The sequence below is a fragment of the Oryzias melastigma genome, linkage group LG1 (genome assembly GCF_002922805.2).
Source record: "Oryzias melastigma strain HK-1 linkage group LG1, ASM292280v2, whole genome shotgun sequence".
NCBI classification, from domain to species: Eukaryota; Metazoa; Chordata; class Actinopteri; order Beloniformes; family Adrianichthyidae; genus Oryzias; species Oryzias melastigma.
The window spans coordinates 10174692-10197338 of NC_050512.1; the positions used below are offsets into that span (position 1 = coordinate 10174692).

The 22647-nt window shown below is 37.6% G+C and overlaps 2 protein-coding genes across 5 annotated transcripts; one reads left to right on the forward strand and one right to left on the reverse strand.

Annotated features, from left to right (window-relative positions):
* The first annotated feature begins 8366 nt into the window (after positions 1 to 8366).
* On the forward strand, positions 8367 to 14676 carry LOC112137113 (dnaJ homolog subfamily A member 3, mitochondrial). 4 transcript variants are annotated; one of them, XM_024259262.2, is made up of 12 exons: positions 8367 to 8624; positions 9348 to 9484; positions 9774 to 9857; positions 10082 to 10291; positions 10379 to 10531; positions 10615 to 10762; positions 10852 to 10916; positions 13019 to 13147; positions 13273 to 13388; positions 13883 to 13977; positions 14129 to 14245; positions 14335 to 14676. In XM_024259262.2, exons 1-11 carry the CDS (start codon positions 8417 to 8419, stop codon positions 14230 to 14232), a joined length of 1449 nt encoding a protein of 482 aa, XP_024115030.1. In that variant the 5' UTR covers positions 8367 to 8416; the 3' UTR covers positions 14233 to 14245; positions 14335 to 14676. The 4 variants fall into 4 exon arrangements, with proteins under 4 accessions (XP_024115030.1, XP_024115029.1, XP_024115032.1 ...); XM_024259264.2 differs by having other exon boundaries at positions 8368 to 8624; positions 14132 to 14245; positions 14335 to 14578; XM_024259261.2 differs by having other exon boundaries at positions 14129 to 14578.
* Positions 14677 to 15802: 1126 nt separating this feature from the next.
* On the reverse strand, positions 15803 to 17096 carry tmem187 (transmembrane protein 187). The gene has a single exon (XM_024259290.2). The coding sequence runs from the start codon at positions 17006 to 17008 to the stop codon at positions 16232 to 16234; it is 777 nt and encodes a 258-aa protein (XP_024115058.1). The 5' UTR covers positions 17009 to 17096; the 3' UTR covers positions 15803 to 16231.
* Positions 17097 to 22647: the final 5551 nt, after the last annotated feature.

Consider the following 22647-nt stretch of genomic DNA (forward strand, 5'->3'; position numbering starts at 1 on the left):
TGTTACATTGGGGGTGTGAGGGGCTGTAAGCTAGAGGGAGAGAATCTTAACAGAGAGCTCTCAGTTGTGGGTGACAGGAAGGTGACACCAACGGCCCCATCCACAACTCAGAGGTGACATTCTGATGAACTCCTGCCGCTCTGCAGAAATTATTCCCTAAAAAATGACACCCTTTTTTAAAATTTTTGCTAAAAATTGCATAATCACAATCAAAAGACCACTAGGAATGCTTTTACAATCGAACAAAAGATGACTGGAGTGGGATTTTAAGTGCAGAATGTGGCAGGACTGTGGGAAGCCATTACGGAATCTTTAGGCCCAAATGATATGTGTTGGATTTAAAAATAAATAAACTGTCAAGAACAGTGGAAATATGTTGGTATTTGACCATGTACTACACTTAAAAGACATAGAAACCTTGTAGCCAACAATTTAATGCCAAATGATAGTATATTCTGTAAGTAAATGTGTGGCCATCTGTCCATCAGCTAAAGCTTAGTTAAAACTGGGTCACGCAACAGGACAATGATCTAATGCACACTGTCAAATATACATCAGAATGGCTAAGAATGAACAGAATACAGAATTTGAGGGCAAGGAAATCATAATTCAAACCTTTATTCTAGTGGTTCTCTATTTGCTTTCGACAGAGACCCATAAAGGGGAAGGTGCTCAAATATATTAAAATAAAAAAGAAGCATTGGCAACTAATACAATTGCAATAAACTCAATACTATACACTGCTGTCGCAAGTACATTATATTAAAAAAGCAGATGCCTATTGAAGATGAAAATTTGTCATTAGTTTTGTAATTATGTAAAAAAAAATCTGTGCAGGGAGTGCTAAAGTTTTCCTACTTCTGATTTTCTTTTAAATGCCCTCACAAACAAATAAACCATCCTGGATTTTGGGGTTTTCTACCTTCAGAAAAGGGAGAAGATGCTCTCAGGAGAAGATGCTCTCAAATTTCTAACTGCTAAAATGCTCCAACTTTGGGTCTGTTGTTGTCGTAAGCATGCCAACCTGAGGAAACTCTCAGCTTACTTCTGGCTCCTCCCACCTGAGAGACTACAGAGATGGTCACCGTCACCAATTAATTTCTGTGTAAATCTAATCAATATTGATGTGATGACTGGAGAGAATTAATTTAGATGAGGGCAAAGTGTGTGTACACAGAAAATGTGCAATTTTACCCCAAACTATGTCATAATTGGTGATTGCTCATTTAGTCCTTCCATTTATTAAGTTGTTTGGACATTTATTTTCCATTGGTGACATCTTGGGCTTTTTTGTTGCCTTTTGCCACTATCATCTAATACTTTAATGGGAAAAATCCTAAATTTACCCTAAATAAGAGTCAAATTATAATTATTGGTGGTTTACAACTTTATTTTTTCTTCACATTTCTTTTCTATTTCTTGCAAATACTTTCATGCTCTACAAGCTGTGCCACATGGTGGATGTTGACTCATGGCCAGAGGCTACATTGAGATGGTACTAAATTACTTGACCGACACCAGAGGGGGAGGAAATGTCAAAGATGATGGGTTGAAGTGGGTTTTTAGTGCGAACGACCACCCGCAAGTGACCACCAGCTCCCGTTGCTTAAGAAAAGTGACATCCTGGGAAATAAATGAACTGGTACACAAAAGCGGTGTCCTTGTGCAAATTTGGGGCACACACACAACACTTTACAAATTAATGGGGGTGGTAACAGCTGACCCTCACATACCACTTCTAATGGCAGTCAGTTAGAGGGAAATGGGTCGAGTCAACACTGGGGCTTTATGCACAAAACTTAACAGCAGCAATGTCTTTGTGTCTGCACCTTATAATAATGCCATTGTTTGCATTGTTTATACTGATGCCCTGAGAGCAGGAACTATGTACGGTCACACTAATCAGTTAATGAAGCATTACAATGTTCCTAAATGGGGCTTGTTTCTATGATATCAGGGGTAAAATGGGAAAAGATGATAACATGTGTTGGTCATATCAAAAATTCACCTTAAATTCAATGGAGGAAGTTGGTACTGGAAAAAGAACTTAAGATACATTTTCTAATACCTGATTCTGGTAAATCTCGTGTAAAAACCAAGATGCACAATGAATGCTGAGTACTCGTGTTTTAGAATGATTGTTATGCTACATAGACTGTATATTCACTGGACAGCTTGACCCCTTCCCTCTCGTGTTCCAAACAGGAAGTACCTTCTGGCTCCAAGAAACCAAAATTTCATAGACTTCTATTGAGAAATATACATTTATTACTTAGTCGTTCTGTTTGTCAGAATAATCATTCTTGATCTGGTACATTTTTCTTTACCTGTTCTTGCTAATCCAGATTTATTTTTCATGCAATTTATTTTTTATTGCAAGTTATTCAAGTTATAAACTGACCAATCAGAAGACTCAACAAAAGCATGTGGTGCCTGCTAGCCCCCCTCTCTAACGTTTGATTGACACATTCTCCCAAGCCGCTTTCAGTGGATGGGGTGTGGACTTGGAACAAGCTTACTCCTGATTGGCAACAGAAGTTGCCATAGAAACATGGCTCAGGCCGACTCCAACCAATCAGGGTCATCTGGCTCCAAATAATAGCGCCCATTTCACGGAAACACGGTGACTGAATTTTTCTTAATTTCACTGGAGCCAGAAGTAAGGCATTTTATATAGGTGATGTCACACTCGCTTGGTCCAGTGATTATACATTCAATGGCAGAGATGGGCAACTCCAGGCATTGAGGTCTGCATTCCTGCATGTTTTCCAACATACCATGCTCTGGTATGCTCTAATTGGCTGGACACACCTGAACCAGGTAATCAGTCATGAGTAGAGCTTGAATAGCTGGAAATCATGGATGAAAGGATGGATGGATGGATGGATGGATGGATGGATGGATGGATGGATGGATGGATGGATAGACGATGCTATGTAAACTGGAATGCTTCTGGGGCTGTCAGGTGTTGTGGGTTTTCTGCAGGCACTTTGTCTTCCTCCCACAGTCCAAAGATATGCTTTACAGGTTGATGAGATAGTCTAAATTGTTCCGAACTGTGCCTGAAAGTACAGTATGTATGGGTGTGTGATTGTGTGGCCCTGACAGGCTGGTGACCTGTCCAGGGAGTACCTTGCCTTCGCCCAACAGTTTCCAGGTTAGACTCTGGCAGCCTCGTGACCCCAAAACGGATACAGCAGATCAAGAAAATGGGCGGATGGAATGGACCTAATGGAGTAAAGCAACAACATTGAGATCAGATCAGTAGTCTTTGCACACATCTCTGGAGAGCTAGCTGCTCCCTTTTAGCTTCTCAATTATCATTGAGGAGTTGGCAAAGATTAAACCTGAGCTCAGGTACTCGAAACAATGTAGACATGTTGTCATTCTTTGGAACCAAGCTGTTGGCTTGTCTTACCGTCTTTGTCTCAGGATAGTGAGAGCACTGAGTCCTCCTTTAGCTCAGAAGTTTCACAAAAGCACAGTATAAGGCTCCCTGTCACCCTGCCTTCGCCCAGCAGTAGCCAGGTTAGGCTCTGGCAGCCCTGTGACCCTGAAAGGGATACAGCGGGGTAAGAATATGGGTGGATAGGCTCAGTGTTGTTTAGCTGCTCAGGAACACTGCTGTCTGCAATCAGGTTCTTACCAAGGTAATGTTGTTGGGAGAAAAGGTCAATGTGTCAGTGCAGGGAAACAGTTGGGTGTGAGTACTGTTCTTCTTGTCCTCTAGGTTCCACTTGGTAATAGTCCTGCATGTTTTTAGCACGCTAACACGCTGCAGTATGATAGAGCGTGGCTGCCAAGGCTTTGAAACACCTTAGTTTGTCGACTGAACCGAAAAAAGCTCAAGGAAATACTTAAGCAGATTCTAGGAGAGAAACTATAGACTAGAAGCTGATGAACCATCACTTGGCTGACCAATGTCACCAAGGCTTTCATGTTATTGGACTTCAATTATGTGAAACTGCTGTTTGTAAAGAAACTTTTATTTGTCAGCAAATAAAAATCTAAATTAATTTTATACAGACTTTTTTTCAAGTAAAAACCAGATTCATCTTGTATCTCTGTACTTTCTTTTAGTCATAAGAATTTTAAAAAATATTTTTAAACTGTCTTAAAGGATAACTTTGGTTCATAATAGTGAGCTTTTTGGTCTTACAGTTTGACAGATCTAACAAATCGAAGGCAAATGCATACTAGAATTGCTTTGCATTAGTCACTTTGTTCCAGTTTAAATCATTAAATGCATTTTGACTTTCAGCAGCAGTCACACATAAACACAGCCCCACTGAGGGACCAGTTTGTAATTCTATGGCACAGTCTGTAACCACAACAGCCACATCATCTCCATAACAGAGTGCAGTGTTGAATGTCTTGCTGGACATGATTTGACATCTGCTCCCTTTCACTGTTGATATGCGGCCCGTCCTTGAGCTCTATCAGCAGCTGTGAGTGTGCGGCGTTTGGCGTCTCAACTCCACAATGAAGAGAAAAAAATAAAAATAAACCTCATACATAGAAAACATGTTCTATAAGCAAGACAAGAACTGTAACACAACTACGTGAGCGGGTTTGTGTGTATGTATGTGCTAGATAATGGCAGTGCATGATTACAGTGTGTACCCTTTAGCACAATTGTTCAAGGAGATTGAATATTAAAACAGCAAAAAACCTAACCAGTTTTTAAAAACATGTTTTATGATAGCTTGGACTTTATTAAATTTTGTTTGTACTATAATGAAATGCAATTTTTAACTTAATTTTAATTATATATGTCACCCATCATCAGAAAAATGCAACAAGAACATGTTAAAAACACAAAAATATGATATTTCATCTGAGTTGGTCTTAAGATTTTGATCATGGCCCATAAAAACATTGCTTTCATTTGAAAAAAATAATAAATGATGTGTCTTAACATTTTAATTTGGCTGGCTTTGCACTCAATTGACACCAGAACCAGAGGGAAAGTTAGACTGCTAAAGTTTCCTCCAAATCATCTTAAACTTTCTCACCAGGGTAAGGACTCTGTGGAGCCCAATCCACATGCGGAGAGGGGGTGTCCTTCCTAAACCACTCATTCATAAGACCAAGCACTGTTTTTTGTTTTTTTTTATTACTATGTTAAGAAAATAAAAAATCCCTCATGATGTCGTGTTTGGTATTTGTTTGTTATTATTTCTATATAATGTATTTATATCATAATATTATGTATATATATATATATATATATATATATATATATATATATATATATATATATATATATATATATATATCATTTTCAATTCTCATTATACTTTAATTGCAAAATGAGGATGAAATAATTTTACTTGGTTTGATTTAGCAGACTTACACCTTCTGCTTATCAAGAAAAGCCTTCCCATTCAAACTAGACTTTTACCTCAATGGCAAAAATTTCAAAATAAATGAGAAAAATCAGGTTGTTTCAATAGAACCACATGTTTCAATGAAAACCTTGTAACTTATCCTGCCACAACAAAAATTTCATGGACTTTTTCTGAGGCTGGCAGGTTCATTAAGCTTTGTGAAGTCTTTGACTTCACTTTAGTGTTTGAAGCCAGCTATGTTCTGGAGCCAGTGTCCTCTTTCTCCTTTAGCAAATGTCAACTGAACGCTCTACTTCAGACCACTGAGCCACAATCTAATCATTTCAACAAGTCTGCAGCTCTTCCAGAATCTGTAATGCAATTACACCTATAGCTTGAAATGACCCCTATGGTCTCTATTCGTGAGTATTTTCAGCAGCCAGAATAAATTCAGCTGTTTTTCTGACGATCAAAGATACAACACTATAGCACAGTACAGTCTACAGGCTGAATGACCTTGTTGCATTAAAAAAAAAGCTGTATTTCTGACCCGCCTAAAAAATATAAGTACGTTTTAAAAGCTCTTTCTGCGTCATTCTCGTGGTTCTGGGTGAAGGGCGGCACTACGGAGACGTCCAAACTGAACATTTCAGTGTGCAAAATAGATATGTTCACAAAAGAATACTATTAAAGTAAGGTGAAGCTTTGTTTGTTTGCTATTTGGAAAGGTGGTTCTACTTCAAACTTCATTTGACAGCCTCAGATCAGCTTCACCAAAGCAATATCACATCACCACACAACTGACTCGCTCTTTGTTTGCGACAATGTCAAACCTCTCAGATCTTCACAGGTGATACTGGATCGAATCCCCTTGCTGTACCAGAACCAGATCAAAGACAGTGAAAGCAACTTTAGTTACACTTGTTCTGCTAGAACAGTCTGACACAAATCTCTCCACATCTGAGAAAAATAGAACTCTGTTTCTGTTCATCACACCCTGAAAATCAACTATAGGGTCATCATTGCTGCGTGTGTTTGACAACAATCCTGATAACAGAGTTCAGTAAGCCATGACCCCCTTTCTCATAACCAGACTACTGTTCTAGAATGATTATGGATGGTTTTGTTTTCGTTTTCTTGTGTGTGATGGGAATTTTTCTTCCATCATATTTCATGACTGCCTTAAGTTGTTCTCAGGAACTCCATAAGCTCCATAATGATTGAGGGCAAAAGGTTATCAGTCAGTTTTGGAAGATCTGAATTACAGGTGTTTGTTTAAAATTTTTATTAAAAACCTCCAAAAATGGCACAACAGAGGGTTAAATTTATGTAACACTTCTCCATACTGACACTTACAGTGTTGATGTCATCAACTGGAAACCAAAGCATCCTTAGGTGGGGGATGAATAATTGCTCTCAGAGATATTTACATCACTGAATGGCAAATGTCAACTTCCTGTGGTCTGGTCTGCATTCCACACATTCTCACAGCTGGGAGGCCGTTTTGGATGTTGCTGGGGGGACAGCGGGGAATTAGAGAAACATCACAGGGAAGAAGGAGGGGTCATCACGAGGGATTGTGAGCTTCACCTTCATCAGGTCAAACAAACTGACGTGCTTTCAACATCTTCACCTCATAAAACCCCCAACATGACTCCAGATCGCATAAGACTTAATCCCATTTCTGACTGTAACTTTACCCAGTTACACTTTAGATGGGGTGCTGCAAAACTCTCAATATAATCTTGACAGCAATAGTTGATACATTTGTTAATCTTGTAATCAGTTTATTTATATGGCCTTTGTAGACAATGTCCTTACTTTATATGTTAACGAATCCTACTACATATGTTAATAAACCTTATTTGTCTTATTGTGCTAATAAATGTCTTCCTAACACCCAATAAACATGTAAATAATATGTGTTCATATGTTAGCATAGCTTGCTAAAGAATCATATTGTAAAGTGTTCCCCTTTAGCCTTTTAACTGCCTCAACCAAATGGTGGAACACATTTTAAAAACATTTAGGCATAAAAAAACATATTGTTATAGCATTTTTTATATATTACTCACCCAAGACAAAAAGTAATGTAGCATTTTATACATTGATTTTTTTTTAAGGTTGATATTGAATTAACGAATAAACAGCACCATCATTATTACAATAAAACCAAGCTGGATCAGGAATATGTTTGTGGTTTTTCAATAAGAAAGAAAGTACCACATGAGGAGGATTTATTCATGCAATATTGTAACTAATACTGAGACCTTATTATAGAGTGCACATATTTTATTGGTATTTATTTAGACAAAGGTTCATGACAAAACACAAGGCATCCTGTCCACATCCATAGGGCCTTTTCCTTTCTCTGACATTTTGACAAACAAAAAAACAAAAGAAAAAAGATCTACATTGCTGCTGTATTTTAAGAAAATGTAGTAATATTAAAAATTGGAATGGTGTGTTAAATAATTTTAGCCTTGGATATTTGTGAAAGATCTTTCAGCTCACTATCGCCATCTACAGTCTTTATATTTACAATATTTTTACAAATGTGTTCTAAAGTTATGGTTGGTTCAATGAATGCATGACTATTTCACCACTTTAGAGAAAACAATATAATTGAAATACTGTATTGTGCATTAAGAAAATATATTGTCATGTGATAATATTATTTTTTAAGCGAAACAACAATGTCCACTGTTAAAAAAACAAATTTTCTTTTCCCGATAAATTTTGATGTTAAGACGAAAAGAGTTTAGGCAGCATTAAAAAAAATAGGTTAAAAGTATTTATTAAGAAAATAGTCCGTTTTTAAGAAAGTCATAAAATTGCAGGACGGTAGCTAGTTGAAAAGGCGGGTGATAGTTTTTTGAACATTTTGATTAAAAAAAGCGTAAATTATTATTATTATTATTATTATTACTATTATTATTATTATTATTATTATTATTATTATTATTATTCGCAGTTGAACTTTACACTGAAGTGGAGTAGCAATCTTGTGTTTCCATATCCTGTTTCAAATCACTGCACATGCGCAGAACGCTTCTGAGGTCGCCGACACCGGTAGTGACGCAGACATGGCGTGCGCTGCTGCCACTCGTCTGACGGCTCGCTGGTTAGCTTCATCACTTTCTTCAGGCTCTTTAACTGGTCGTTTTCTTTTAGTATCTGCTGGAAATGGTGCAGTTTGTAAAGCAGCCGTGTGTCAGGCGTACCGGGGAGGGATAGCTGTTAGCTTCAGCTCTTTCGCACGAGGAAATGTTGTGACATTGACAAGAGTGACAGGTGAGAAAAGTTAGCTAACTGTCTGCAAAACAGTCAGTTACATCAGCCTATCATTCCAATGAGTGTGGTACATGTTTGGTACCGACCCGTCCCGGTGGTTTATATCATCGTGTCTCAGCAGAGCGGCCTGTATTTGGTCTTTTAAAGCCAGGTTAACCTTGGTCCAGAATGATGCAACTCTGCAACGTTAAAGAATTTACTGCAGTCACCTGAATTAAAAACATCCTACAATTGTCCCCCTAAAGTTTTATTCATTTAATGTTTTTATTTCCAAACATCAGTGCAAAAATAGGTTTAAAAGCAACATATTTGTCTTACCTTCTCAGTGTCAAATAGGCTTTTTTTCTTAATTATCTTTTGTCTGTAATAGACTTTTTTGTTTAACTTAAACACCGTATGCACATAACCTACATCCTTAATTTTTGTAAAACATTTTTGGTACTGATATGATGCAAGTTTTTGATCCATTTGTACATTTAATGTTACTGTGTGAATGTGGACAATAAAAATGATGTAATTTATAGCAGTGAAGCAACTTTTTCCTTTTCGACTTGTATTAGTCCTGCTAAGAAGAAAAAAAAAGAAAATTTAAGTAAACTAGAACTTTTTCTTTGCACTATAACGTTATCCTAATAGTTGCATTCTACTACACAGCTAGTGCTGATGCTTAACGTGTGCTGAATTGTATAATTTGCCCTCATAAAGTTGTTTCTCTGTCTCCAGGGGGGACGTGCCACCATGGAACTCCCTGCCACTCTTTCCATTCCAGCTCCATGTTGGCAAATAAACAGGACTTCTATGAAATATTGGGTGTCTCCCGCAGTGCGTCACAGAAAGACATTAAGAAGGCGTACTATCAGGTCTTGACTCATATTGCGTCACCATTATGATCATTTTGCTTATGAAATACTTTAATAATGGATACAATGTTTGATGGTAAAGAATTTTGATATATATTGCATATTTTTTGATGAAAGGAGGGCTGGACACTTGCCTTACAGTGAGAGGATTCTGGTTTAAATCTCATTGTAGCAAGGATAGGCTCCAGCAACCTTTGCAAACCCACAAAAGACAAAGAAGGAATAGAATAAATCCTGTTTAAAGAAAGATCTTTTGTTTTACCGGTCCTTTGTTTCTCTCCATTTCCAGTTGGCAAAAAAATACCATCCAGACACAAATCCCAATGACCCAGAGGCCAAAGAGAAGTTTGCCAAACTCGCTGAAGCCTATGAGGTAAAAACTTCTAACAATTATTTCAGGTTACAAAAACTCTTTATTTTATATTTTACCAAAGCCTAAACCGTAAGCTCTAGCCATTTATAGAAGGATACATGGTAAATGACATTCACAAAAATACTATCATGACCAGAAATGTTGTATTTTATTGTTTTTGAAAACTTAATATACATGTTTTTTTTTCCATTTACTGTAAATGAATGTTCTCCATCTTCATGCAGGTTCTGAGTGATGAGTTAAAGAGGAAGCAGTATGATACATATGGAGCCGCCGGCTTCGATCCACAGCGGGCCGGAGCTGGACAGCAGCAGTACTACAGGGCAGGAGGCTCCAGCATCGACCCGGAGGAACTCTTCAGGAAGATTTTTGGGGAGTTCTCAGGGGGCATGGGCTTTGGAGACATCCATAATATGTTTGATCAAAGGCCGGAGGTAACTTAAAAAGAACAGAAAGTTGAATTCCAGAACTTCAAAATGTGACTTTAAACACAACCTGTTTTTTTTGTCTTTGTTTTACAGTATATGATGGAGCTCACATTCACTGAGGCTGCTAAAGGTGTGAATAAGGAGCTGAGTGTGAACATCGACGACAACTGTCCAAGGTGTGGTGGAATAGGCAACGAGCCAGGCACCAAGGTGTCACTCTGTCACTACTGTAACGGCACCGGCATGGTGAGCTTCAGTCGGATGCAAGTAAACACTGGAAGTCTTGTTGTTATGGCGTCAGAAAACATCTGTCTGTCCTCCTCCTGCAGGAGACGATCAGCACCGGCCCATTCATGATGCGCAGCTCGTGCCGGCGATGCAGAGGGAAAGGGTCCATCATAAACACTCCCTGTGCTCTCTGTCGAGGTTCTGGACAAACCAAAAAGAGGCACACAGTGGCTGTTCCTGTCCCAGCAGGTGAGTTTTTGATGTATGTACTATGCTTTAGCTGCTGTTGTTTGTAGTTTGAGGTCTGCTCAGTAAATCTGTTGTTTGTTTTCTTCCAGGGGTGGACAACGGTCAGACTGTGCGCATGTCAGTTGGAACCAAAGAAATCCTAATTACCTTTAGAGTGAGTTTTATTTTTTCTGAATATACATTTTTTTAACAATTTTTACTGAAGTGATCCTTTCAGGATAGAGTATTAGGGCCACCACAAAAGAAGAAAAAACCAAAGTATAAAAATAGAGTTGTAAAATTATGAAAAATTAAAAAATTGTATGAGAAGAAAGTCGTACAATTATAAGAAAAAAGGCAAAAATGTAAAATGCTGATGTCTTACATTTAAGGATAAAGAGGTAAATGTATGCTCCAAAAAGTCTGAACTTTAAAAGGAAAACAGTTGTGATTTCTTTCGATGTTAAAATGTGTAATATAGCTTTTAAAAATTTTCTACAAAGACAATCAAACATTACCTAGTTCATTTATGTTGCAAACAGTGTAGAAAAATCAGATGGACATCACACTGACCATTCACTGAATTTGCTTTACTTTAATGTAAATGTCCAATATTTAAAAATGAAATTATGAATTTCATGCTTGTAAAATTATGACATTTTAAAAATCAAATTTAGTTTTTTTTCTCAGAGTATTCTTGTACATTTTATTTTTTAAATAACAAATCTACTATTTTATTTCCAGAAAAATTATATATATATTTTCTTAATAATAGAATGACTTTATTCTTGTAAAACTATTTTTTAAATAATATTTCCCCCCCCAAAAAATCTTTTTTTTCCTTGTTAATTGTATAGTTTTATTGTTGTAAAATGATGCATTTTTAAATAATAAATGTCATGTTTTATTTCCAGGAAATATATATTTTTTCTAGTTATTGTATGATTTTATTCTTGTAAAATTTCTGCTTTTTGTCTGCCAATTTTATAACATTTTTCTCATAATTTTATGACTATATATTAGAGCTGTCAGGCGATTAAAAATTTTAATCGCGATTAATCGCACTTTGTTCAGAGTTAACTCGCGATTAATCGCAAATTAATATGTGGCCTTTTTTTTGAAGGAAAAAAAGGTGTGGTTCATGGAATTTAGCAGTTCTACATTAATTATGAAAACAAGAATGTCAAAATTATTAGTTTTCATCAGAAATACTTTATTTTGTAACATTGTATTGAGATAAACTTTCTTAACAATAAAAGGCTGTAACATAAAATGCCTAACAAAAGCCCAAGTGCAAGTGAAGGGCATTTTAAATTCAAAACTTCAATCAACGTTCAGTAAAATAAAATAAAAAACTTCAAAATAAAATTTCAATAACACTTTCATGTTCATTTTTTGTCAGGACCAAATCTTTTCCTCCTCTGCTGAATTGCAGTAATAAATGAAATAGAGATTTATCATTTCCAATGAACTTTTGTTTTTTAAAACCTTAAAGACTGAGAAAAGCGGGATACTCTGTGGATAGTTTGACAGTCTGTTACTGCCGCCGCGTTCTCTGGCTGCAGCTCGATGCAGCGACGTGTCCAGCGGAGCTCACGATGAATATGCCGGCAGACAGACCGCTATGCTGGGGTTGGATCACGCTTAAACCTCCAGAACATTTAAAACGTCCCCCGGTGCGCTTGCTGTTCGGAACGTCGGGGGTCCGCAGCTCTCGGGACGCGAGCCGGTACCACCAGACGTGGTACTGGACGCGAACCGGAGCCGGGTTAGGGTGCAGGAGCTCTCCAGGTCTTAGCGCCGGCCGGGTTGAGGTCGCAGCTCGGTGGTTGGAGACCCGCCCGTGATTTAGTGAGAGCAGCCGGGTTAGGGCGATGAGGGACACCTGCGCAGTGTGGAAAGGCACGTATGAGAAAATCCCATTGACTGTAAAAAATAATGGACTTACCGAGCTATGAGGTCCTCCCATTATATACAGTCTATGGAAAATCCGCGATTAATGCATCCAAAAAATTGTCGGCGTCAAGCACGTGTCAGATTAATGCGTTTTTAACGCGCTAAATCTGACAGCCCTAATATATATATATATATATATTCTTTTATGGTTGCCCTAGTACTTTGTTGAATCCTTTTATGTCTCAAACTTCATTTCTGCTCAATGCATTAATCCTGTCTTGTCATGTAAAGTCTTTTTGGACGATGGGAGACACACCTGGATTATAAATACATTTTTGATGTAGATTTAAAAGATTCTTCCAACCTATTTACAATGAACAGGTCCAAAAGAGCCCAGTGTTCAGACGGAATGGAGCAGACATCCACTCAGACGCGTTTATCTCTATAGCTCAGGCTATTCTGGGAGGCACAGCAACAGCACCGGGGCTGTATGAAACCATCAGTATAGTGGTGAGTACGGAGCTGCTGTGGAGCCCAATCAGTTTAAGAGAAACCATCAAGTCCCACCCTCCTCTGCATGACTTAGAATGTTAATATTCTTGCATTTCTGTAAAATTCAAACTTTGCGTTTGCAGATTCCTGCTGGTTGTGAAGCGGATCAGGTGATTCGGCTGCAGGGCAAAGGGATCCGGAGGATGAACAGCTTCGGCTACGGAGATCATTATGTTCACATCAAGATCAAAGTGCCCAAGTAAGACTTTACACTTTATTAGTTACCAAACTGTGAAAGCTCAGTTCCCCTGAAAGATTGTAGGTATTGTAATTCACTTTAACAAATAGCATTTCTAAGTGATGCTGAATTAAAAAAAAATAGTGAAATGTATTTTTTTTTAAAGAAATCAGAAAAAAATCTGATTTTGATTGAAACGTGGTGATGGGAAATTTTGCTCTGACGGATCTAATAGAAGCACACCAGCACCGAGTGTTTTTCTGGCAAGACTAATAACATCAGGGGTTCACTCAAAGTGATATATGTCGTCCCCACATGATGTTTATTTTGAAAATAGTCCAAGTTCTGACTTTTTAAACCCTTTTAGCTTCTTTACCCTTTTTTCTGCTTGATCATGGGTCTAAACTGACTTGAATCTGAAGAAGTTCACTTCCGCTAACAACCAAGCGAACCAAAGACGAAGCAGTTGTGAACTCTTTGTTGTGTCACTGATGTACAATCTTTGGTTCCTGCAGGAAAGTGACACAAAGGCAACGCTCTTTGTTACTGAGTTATGCAGAAGAGGAGGCTGATGTTCAAGGAACCATCAATGGATTCAGTCCTTCAAAAGGTCAGGGTTAACGTTCTAAAATAGATGTAATTATTTTATGATTCTTTGCCAAAAATAGACTGATATAAAGCAAAACCATCAAAAAGATGGTTTGGATTGACTACATTTGAAGTCTGATCATTAATCTGGTAAAATGTCTGTTTTTGCCCAGCAGGGGGCAGCAAACACCAAAGCTCAGGTGCAAAGTCAGAAGAAAAGCAGGAGCAGAAGGAGGAGGGAGGCTTCTTTTCCAAACTAAAGAAAATGTTTAGCTAACACTTGACTGCAGGTCAGATGGTTGTTGATTTAATTCCTGAAACACATTCGTCTACTGCTTTGTTGGATTTTCTCTGCTCTAATTTTGCTCGATAATTCCAGATTAAAGAAAAAAATAATAAAAATGCACAAAGAAGAAGAAGGAGAAGTAAATTCACCCTCTGATCCTCCATGCTGCAGATAATGAGCAAAGAAAGGACGGACAGCTGGACATATGTTGGAGTTATAGGTCATGTAGGGGATGGTTTCACCTCCATGTAAAAGACCTTGTGACCATCATCATGTCTGCTTGAGGAACTAAAGAGCCAAACAGTCATGAAATAAATAGTTTTCCTGCTTAATGTAACCCCAGTTTTTGAGGTAAATCTATCAAAGTGATACCTGGAGATCTTAGAAATGGGAGAAAAACACAGTCAATAATAACAGATTTTTCTTAGATAAAAAGGTATGGCGTCTTTTTTTTGTATGTATACTTATTTACTTGTTAGATTTATTCTGTTATAAAATATGTAGTTTGGTCTTAAATTAAACAGATCTAAATTTGTTATTGATTTTTTTTCTAAATTCTTTCTGTTCTAAATTCTGATAAAAGCGGGATTATTAAGCCCTCATAAACAGCTAAAACAGAAATTTGGATTTATTTACAGACTCTTCTATTGGTGTTCTTGATTTTTTTTTTTTTTTTTACAGCAGAGGTCTGCAATCTTTAACATTAAAATTGCCATTTGGTCCAGTTTCTTACTGACCAACACCCAGCAAGAGCTGCAAAGTCACTGTTTAAAAAATATATGCTTTGTTTTTTTTGGCCATCAACCCATTCATTAAAATGCAACTTTTAAATATTTTCATAATTTAATTGTTATAATTTTCTATAACAATTTGAACTTCTTTTACTTTTGATAACCCTATATGTACAAGTTCCTTTCAAAATAAAATCCACCCTGTGTTGAGAAGATCCTCCTGCTGCAGCAGATTTACTTGAATTTAAATGCAAGAACACCAAAAGAAACATTAACTTTCCTTTATTATGACTTTGGTGTTTCTTCATCCTTTTTTTCATGTTACTGTAGAATATAAACTCGACAACACTAGTGTTAAATCCCCTTTTTTATTTTTTGCCTACTTGTGCTTTAAGCTTCTTCTAATAATAAACCACTAGTACCATAATTTTTCTTTTATCTGACATGTTAAAAATCTATTGATATAATTAATTTACTAAAACAAAAGAACCATATTATTTTTATCGATATAATGTGGCTCAGAGTGTCGGGTTTGCAGTTTTTGTAGTTTGTATCCTGAAATGTATTCAAAAAAAGCAGTGAAATCTAATGAGGAAAAGGCTGCAGCAATTAAACTATGCCTAGTTAAGAGAAAGGGCAAAAATCTCAATAAAAATGCATAAATGGTCCCGTATTATTTCTGTAGCTCATGATTATGAGCTGCAGAAATAATTTAATGTCTGCGACTCTGATTCTTCTAAGTGATGTTATTTATAATGATCAGAAGTCGTGATGCAATTGACAAGTTCCAGAAACGACAATATTTAAAGATAAAAACAAAAGTGGAGTCATCAAATTGAATCAGTTTTTACTTAAAGTGCAGGAAATGTTTACAAAGATTGTTTTTTTCCTTACAAGGTAATGAAAGGTATTTTGAAAGACATTTAACTTAAAAAAGCTTCAGTTTTTAATAAAAGGGCAGTTTATCATAACCAGATAAAATCGGGGTTTGGAATAAAAAAATGCTAATTTAATTGAAATTTATTAGAAGAATAGATTAGTAGTGAAATTAAAAGAAATTTCAGTAAAATAACGTAGGGAGCAAAGCATGTAAACATGTTTTTAGAATAAATTAATGGTTTGTAGTCCCTCAGGGGTCCATTCTGGGCCCCCTTTTGATTCCTTTATATGTTTATTCTTTCTAGAACTATTTGCAGATTGAGAAAACCCTTTTTTCTTCCATCATCAGTTTATTTCCCTATTTTTTGCAAGACGTCTCACTAGCTGGTTTTATCCGTCTGCGCCCTGCGCGTGACCGTGGTCAGGAAGCAGAAGCTGTAGTGGAACTGCAGCACGTCGCACACTTTGGACCAGAAGTGTCCGGTGAACCTCTGGAACAGCCAGAACTCCGAGAGCCGGTGATCCAGCAGCTTCAGCCCCACAAAGCCCGCGCAGGAGGCCATCGCCTGCAGGAGGTGTCGCCTGGAGCGATCGTCCCCGTGAGACACCTGCACGCGGACTCCCTTGTACACAGCAAAAGTCACGTGACAGGCCAGAGCAGTCTCGAAGCCGAGTTCGTGCGCAAGCGCGAGTCCGTAACTGAGGACGGAGCACAGTTCCAGCGCCGCCGCTCTCCGGGAGCGCCACCTCCGCGGCAGGTCTTCTATGTGGTCAATCCACGCGGGAACCCACGCGAAGATCGGCAGCGTCACCCACTGATCCAGCACGGCGGGCGCGCGCTGCAGCGTTGCGAGGCGCGTCCACTGCACCGGCGCGTAGCAGATGGCCATAACGGCGAACACCTCCCTCAAATATCGACTGTCTTCTCTTTCCTGGATGTATCCGCCCCAGAACAGCCAATATAGTCCCACGAGGAAGTAACCCACGTTAACCAGACAGTTACACGGCATGGCTACGACAGCAGGCAGGTAGTCCAGCCTCTCCTCCGCGTAGTGCTCATAAGTCAGGTCCACGTGGACGTCACTGAACACACTCGTCCTCGACAGGGCGGCGATCATCCCCAAAGGGATTACGACGTGAAGCACAGCAGACCTCATCCTAAAAATGAAGTAGTGAAGACAGAGACATGTGGAGCTCCAGGATCTAAAGTCCTCACTGTTTACTTCCGGGGTTTTAAACCACGTGGTTTCAGCTCCAGGGTTTCATTGGCTGAAACTTTCACCTGTGTCAACACAAGTTGTTTGTTTCGATCAAGTCTATCTACAACACCGAAAGAGACAATTTCTCACTGACCACAACCAAACACGAGACACACAGTCCCTTTAGGAAAATAAGACTCTGCTTTGTGTCCTGTTATGATAAATGTGAATTAATATAAAGCATTGAGTTAAATATAAAGGAAAAAATAGCAATTTTCTCAATATGAATAAGAGAGTAACTTTTGACTTCCATTTAAAATAAGATAATTTGAGCCACTGCAGCAAGTAGCCCACATGACATAATGTCGGCAGTGGTAAATAATAATAATAATTAATTTAAAAAAACTGTTTTTTTTTCATACCATTAGTTGCATTTAAATGCTTCGAAGACCACTCCAGTAAAAGTCGTGTTTTTGCATGTTCTTGTTGCATTTTTCTCATGATGGAGGACATATATAAAGACAATCAACGCAGTATTCCTGAGTATTTCTTTTTAAAAATAACGTTAAATCAGGGGGCTGCACGGTGGCGCAGTGGTTAGCGCTCTTGCCTCACAGCGAGAAGGCCCCGGTTCGAATCCCGGCTGGGACCTTTCTGTATGGAGTTTGCATGTTCTCCCCGTGCATGCGTGGGTTTTCACCGGGGACTCCGGCTTCCTCCCACCGTCCAAAAACATGCTTCATAGGTTAATCGGTGACTCTAAATTGCCCCTAGGTGTGATTGTGAGAGTGGATGTGTGTGTGGTTGAGGCCCTGCGACAGACTGGCGACCTGTCCAGGGTGTACCCCGCCTTCGCCCATCAGTAGCCGGGATAGGCTCCGGCACCCCCGCGACCCCGAAAGGGACGAAGCGCTCAAGAAAATGGATGGATGTTAAATCAGGAGGGCATTTTGTGATGTCACAAATGCGCTGGGCGGGCCACAAGCCCCCTGCTCCACCATTCTGATGTATCCTCTCACAGACAAATAAATCCATGTTCATCTTTGCTTTCCTTGTTTGAGCTAGATGGGTCTAACCTGTACAGCTGGATTGCTCTGAAATTGTTCACCTTTTTTTGTTCCACCGGTAATGTTAGGTTGGGGTTGTGAGGAGCTGTAAGCTAGTAGGAGAATTTGTGAACAAAGGGCTGGTGGGATATCAGCGCAGGCTTTCTTCAAGCCAGCTATCCCGCCTACAACTCAGAGGCAAATTTCTATTGAACTACTGCCGCTCTGCATAAACTATGTCACAGAAAACAACAGTTTTTTTTTTGGTGCTAAGAATGGCATAATGGTAATAATAATTAAAAAAAAACTACTGGGAAAATTTCTAAAATATATCAAAAGATGATTGGAGTAGGACTTTTTTTTTTTTTCAAAATAGAGAGTTCGCCTTATAATCCAGTTGACCCTATGAATTCTGGTTGTGCTTACTGACTTCAAACTATTTTTCTGGGAACACAGTGCTCAAAAAACTGTAAATATGATAGTCAACTGTGGTAAACTTTGAAGCCACACAGCTTGATAGATTGCTGGAGCAATATGAGTATGCTACTGTAGTCAGGAGCCTCCAGGTTGAATCGGTATAAATAAAGTTGAAGTTATCTGACTGTTGATGCACTTCAAATAGCAAAATATCTTTTACAGTTTTGAAAGCATGCAAAATGTTAGATATATTTATGTAACTGTGTTAGTGTAATAAACTCAACAGGGTAAAAGCATCACCTCTATGTTATTCAATTTTTTTGTACTATCAGAAGACAAAAAAGCTGTCCCAGGACCTGCAGCTGGGCTTTACTGTTGCAAATTATGAATTCATTCACAATTAAGGCAAGCTTAGGAACTGAAGAAACTTATGACATTTAAAAAAATCTCTGATCTCCTCTTTAAATTTAGTAGTTATGTTTTTTATATTTTGCAAGGAAATGAACAGCAGATGGCGCCCTTTAGATGCAGAAAATCCTGTTTTTGCCTTATAAAAATAATGTATCTAATGGATGTGATTAGCCACTCACCTGACTGTAGCACATACATTATCTAGCTAGCTTTATTTGAGGGTCATGTTGACATCAGCTTAGATTAAAAAAAAGATCATCCAATTACTATTATTGTACTTGTACTTCACATCTTTTTCAGTAAAAAACTCTGCTCACTAGGTGTTATTTAGAGGGAAAAAAACACTCAATGAGCATAAATTATTTTTAATACATATAATTGTGTTCATATGGCACACAAACAGGTATTTTGACCTCCATGGTGAGGTCACATGATCACTGAACCAGCTGGTCGAAGTCAACTCAAAGGCAATGAGAAATGAAATTTGGATGCTTCCTTTAGATGAAGCCACATGCAAGAGGCTTATCAGAGGTAAGCTTAGCAGGTGATTGGTGCAAACCAATTGGCTTTGCTTATACATGTTTTACCTGCAAGAGACTGGCAGCCTATTCAGGGTGTACCCCCTCCTCACCCAACAGTAGGAGGATTCCAACAACCCTGTGCCCCCAAAAAAGATTCAGTAGGTCTCTAAAAAACATGTTTTTCATAGGAATTAATATGGAGTTGACATATATTCTTCTTGTTGGGGAAGGCCCACCATGTAGAATGCACTGACATATAATAGTGTTGAAAACATACTTATGACTGTGCCTTGTTTTGGTTTAATGAGAATATTTTCTTATTTTATGTTCTAATTGGTCAAAAGGTCCTAAAATCTTATGTGTGAAGATGGTCAAATGAGAAGATTGCATTATGTTATTTTGCAGAGAAAATCTGGGATAGAACATTGATAAAACTGAACTCCAATTCTTTCATTTTTTTTTCTTTAAACCACAAGTATTAATTTCTTTCAAAGTTCTTCTTCAGTCTGTTGAAAAAAATCTCTTGGTGCGTTTGCTTTTCCACAGTCAAAGACAACAAATCCAAGCAACAATTAGACATTTACTGAAAAGTGTTCCATTACAACCCACAGTCAATACATGACCATGGTATTGTCAGAGTGGACAACAAAAGTCTTTAGAAAATAACTAAAAAGTGAGAAAAAAAAACACTTCACCAAAGTCAGTAAAAGGCTATTACATTGTGGCCAGTTATGTCAAATAAAGTACTTAAGGACACAAATTAACCTTCTCTAACAATAAAGGCCAAAAGCTATTCAAACCCTCTGCTTTACAAACTGAAAAAACTCCTGTCTGCCAATCAAGCGGGCCTGATGTGTTGGTTGCTGGGAGTAACTGGGAAAAGTTAGATGGAAGTTCTAACAGATTTATCAGACAAACAGCCCCACAACTCCACAAGAACATAACAAATAGGCTAAAAAGGATAATTAGGCCTGCAGTTGGCTTTTTTAGTGCGGACGGATAATTCTATTATGAGCACAGACAATCACTGTGTAGCTAGAAAGCGTGTGAATAGTTTCCAATTTGTGACAGGAAGCGTGTCTTGCATTACAGGGATTTAATACTCCTCAGGCTTAAAAGTGAATGAATCAAATTGAACTTTAGGTTTTTCATCAGAGTAATGGGTTTTGTTGCAGAGGGGAGCACAGAAAACAAGATGCTTTGTTTCAGATGAGTTCCCAGGGTCTTCAACAGGGGTACTCTATGTTATTTGTTGGGCAGGTGGCAAACTTTTAGTTTTTGTTAATCAAGCCAGTTAGTAAAATAAGAACAAGAGTTTGAGTTCTTCATTGAAAGATTCTATAAAAATTACCTAAAAAAGAGTTTGATCTCAAGGTATAAAAAAGGGATTTGATTATGTTTGAAAAAGATGTTTGAAAAGATAAATCAATTTAATTTGAAATTGTTATATTAGAATTGTTTGGTTTTAATTGTTTTAATTCTTCAGTCTAGTTCTCTATTTGTTTACTTACTGTATTTTTTTCGACAGAGGTGAGTTAGCATCTTAATTAAAAACATATGGGTTTCTGTAACACACCATCTCATAATTTTGATTTTTTGTATTTTTATTTTGCTGGTATTTTATGTGTGTGAATAGATAAATCAAATCATATCAAATCAGCAAGATATTTTTAAGCAGCAGGTATGATAGGTTAGGTATAGTTTAGTTAAAACAGTCTCAGAATCAAATGATTCATTTTTTTTTATTCTAAACAAAATAAAAATATTAAAATTAACTTTTATTTTTACAAATAAAATCCTTTTGAAGAGAGAATGAAATAAGCCTAGGTGTAAGGGGTTTTCAGTAATTAAAACTCTGTGCCTATTTTATTTTTTTAAGTCATTATTATTATGTTTTTGTTTGTTTTTAAGCTAAATATCTTGCTGTGATGTCATAAGTAAATTCTGATGCTTTTGGACAATAAACATCAACGATCATAACAAAACATTCTCACTTTTCATTATTAAAGAAAAGTGACAGAACCAAACCTTTCAAGGTACATAAATCAAACAAGATCTAGAAGTCAAAATCCAGTTTTGCTGATTTCCTGGGCAGGATTTTGTTTTTTTCTCCCTGCATCTGTCCTAAATGACCTTGTTTAGACACTTTAAGTAGCTGTTAGAGATGTGTTTCCTAACACTAAGGCTCAAGTACAACATTTAGGTACAAGCATTTCATTTCATCAGCCCAATGTTGAGGAAATTCCTCCCACTGATGTCAGAAAGCACTGAACTGTAATAAGACAACCAGGCCACAAGGGGCAGTGCAGCATGCAGGAAGTAAGTTTTGTCTCAGCATTCATCCAGATAAATGAATGTGTCCATTTTGCTCCATTTGGTCAAAACTCCTTGAATTTACTAATAAGTTGGCTGTTATATAGACATTCTTGCTTATTTCTTTTTGGTATGTGTCCTCAAAGCAGCAGTGGATGCAGTTATTGTCAGATAGAGTCCAGCTGGGAAGGTTTTGTTCATTTGGGTCTTCATGGAGGACGGCTGCATTTATAAACCTGTAAGGACCACAACAAACTTGGTGAGGATGTTCTTGGTTTTTGAAACTGTTAAAATGTGCAGAAAATTGCTTTTTTTTTTTCAAAACTTTCGATTGAGGATAAAAACAGCAAAATGTATCATATTTTCCAACAAGAGTGAGGGTTTCGTCCAGTAGAAGATGTGTAGCTGATTCGTTTTTTTATTTTTGTTTTTTTTTTTTATATACAATGGAATATCTGAAATACATGATATAAAATAATAATATAAGGGGACAGAGTTCAAGTAATTTTCCAAAAGGATGAAAAGGTGTGTTTGGTGACTTTTGCAAAATGCCTGATCTGTTTGCATCAGTGACTTTTTCTTTTTTAACATTGCATAAATGATTTTGGTCAGCAGTCTGCAGACTCACTTCAAATCAAAGCATTTTTGGAAAAACCCATCTGATGTCAACATTCCTGCTGCCCCTCACAAAAAAGCTCTGGTCAAATGTCATGCACCATAATCAAGTGGGTGGTTGAACACATCAGAGAGCTGCAGTTTGGTTGCATCCAGCAAGTTGTTTCATGTTCTTGTTGAGCTAAACATGAGAACTTCTGGACTTTTTTTTAGTCCAAAGTGGTTAGAATAACATCTGATAGTTGAAAATGCACAACACTTAATACATGATTAG

What these genes read in the sequence shown, in the direction of transcription:
- LOC112137113 (XM_024259262.2), top strand. Translation starts at nt 8,417, where the DNA reads ATGGCGTGCGCTGCTGCCACTCGTCTGACGGCTCGCTGGTTAGCTTCA. An exon ending in GGCTGTTCCTGTCCCAGCAG is followed by an intron (nt 10,763 to 10,851) that starts GTGAGTTTTTGA and finishes GTTTTCTTCCAG; the next exon opens with GGGTGGACAACGGTCAGACT. An exon ending in ATCAAGATCAAAGTGCCCAA is followed by an intron (nt 13,389 to 13,882) that starts GTAAGACTTTAC and finishes TGGTTCCTGCAG; the next exon opens with GAAAGTGACACAAAGGCAAC.
- tmem187 (XM_024259290.2), bottom strand. Translation starts at nt 17,008, where the DNA reads ATGAGGTCTGCTGTGCTTCACGTCGTAATCCCTTTGGGGATGATCGCC.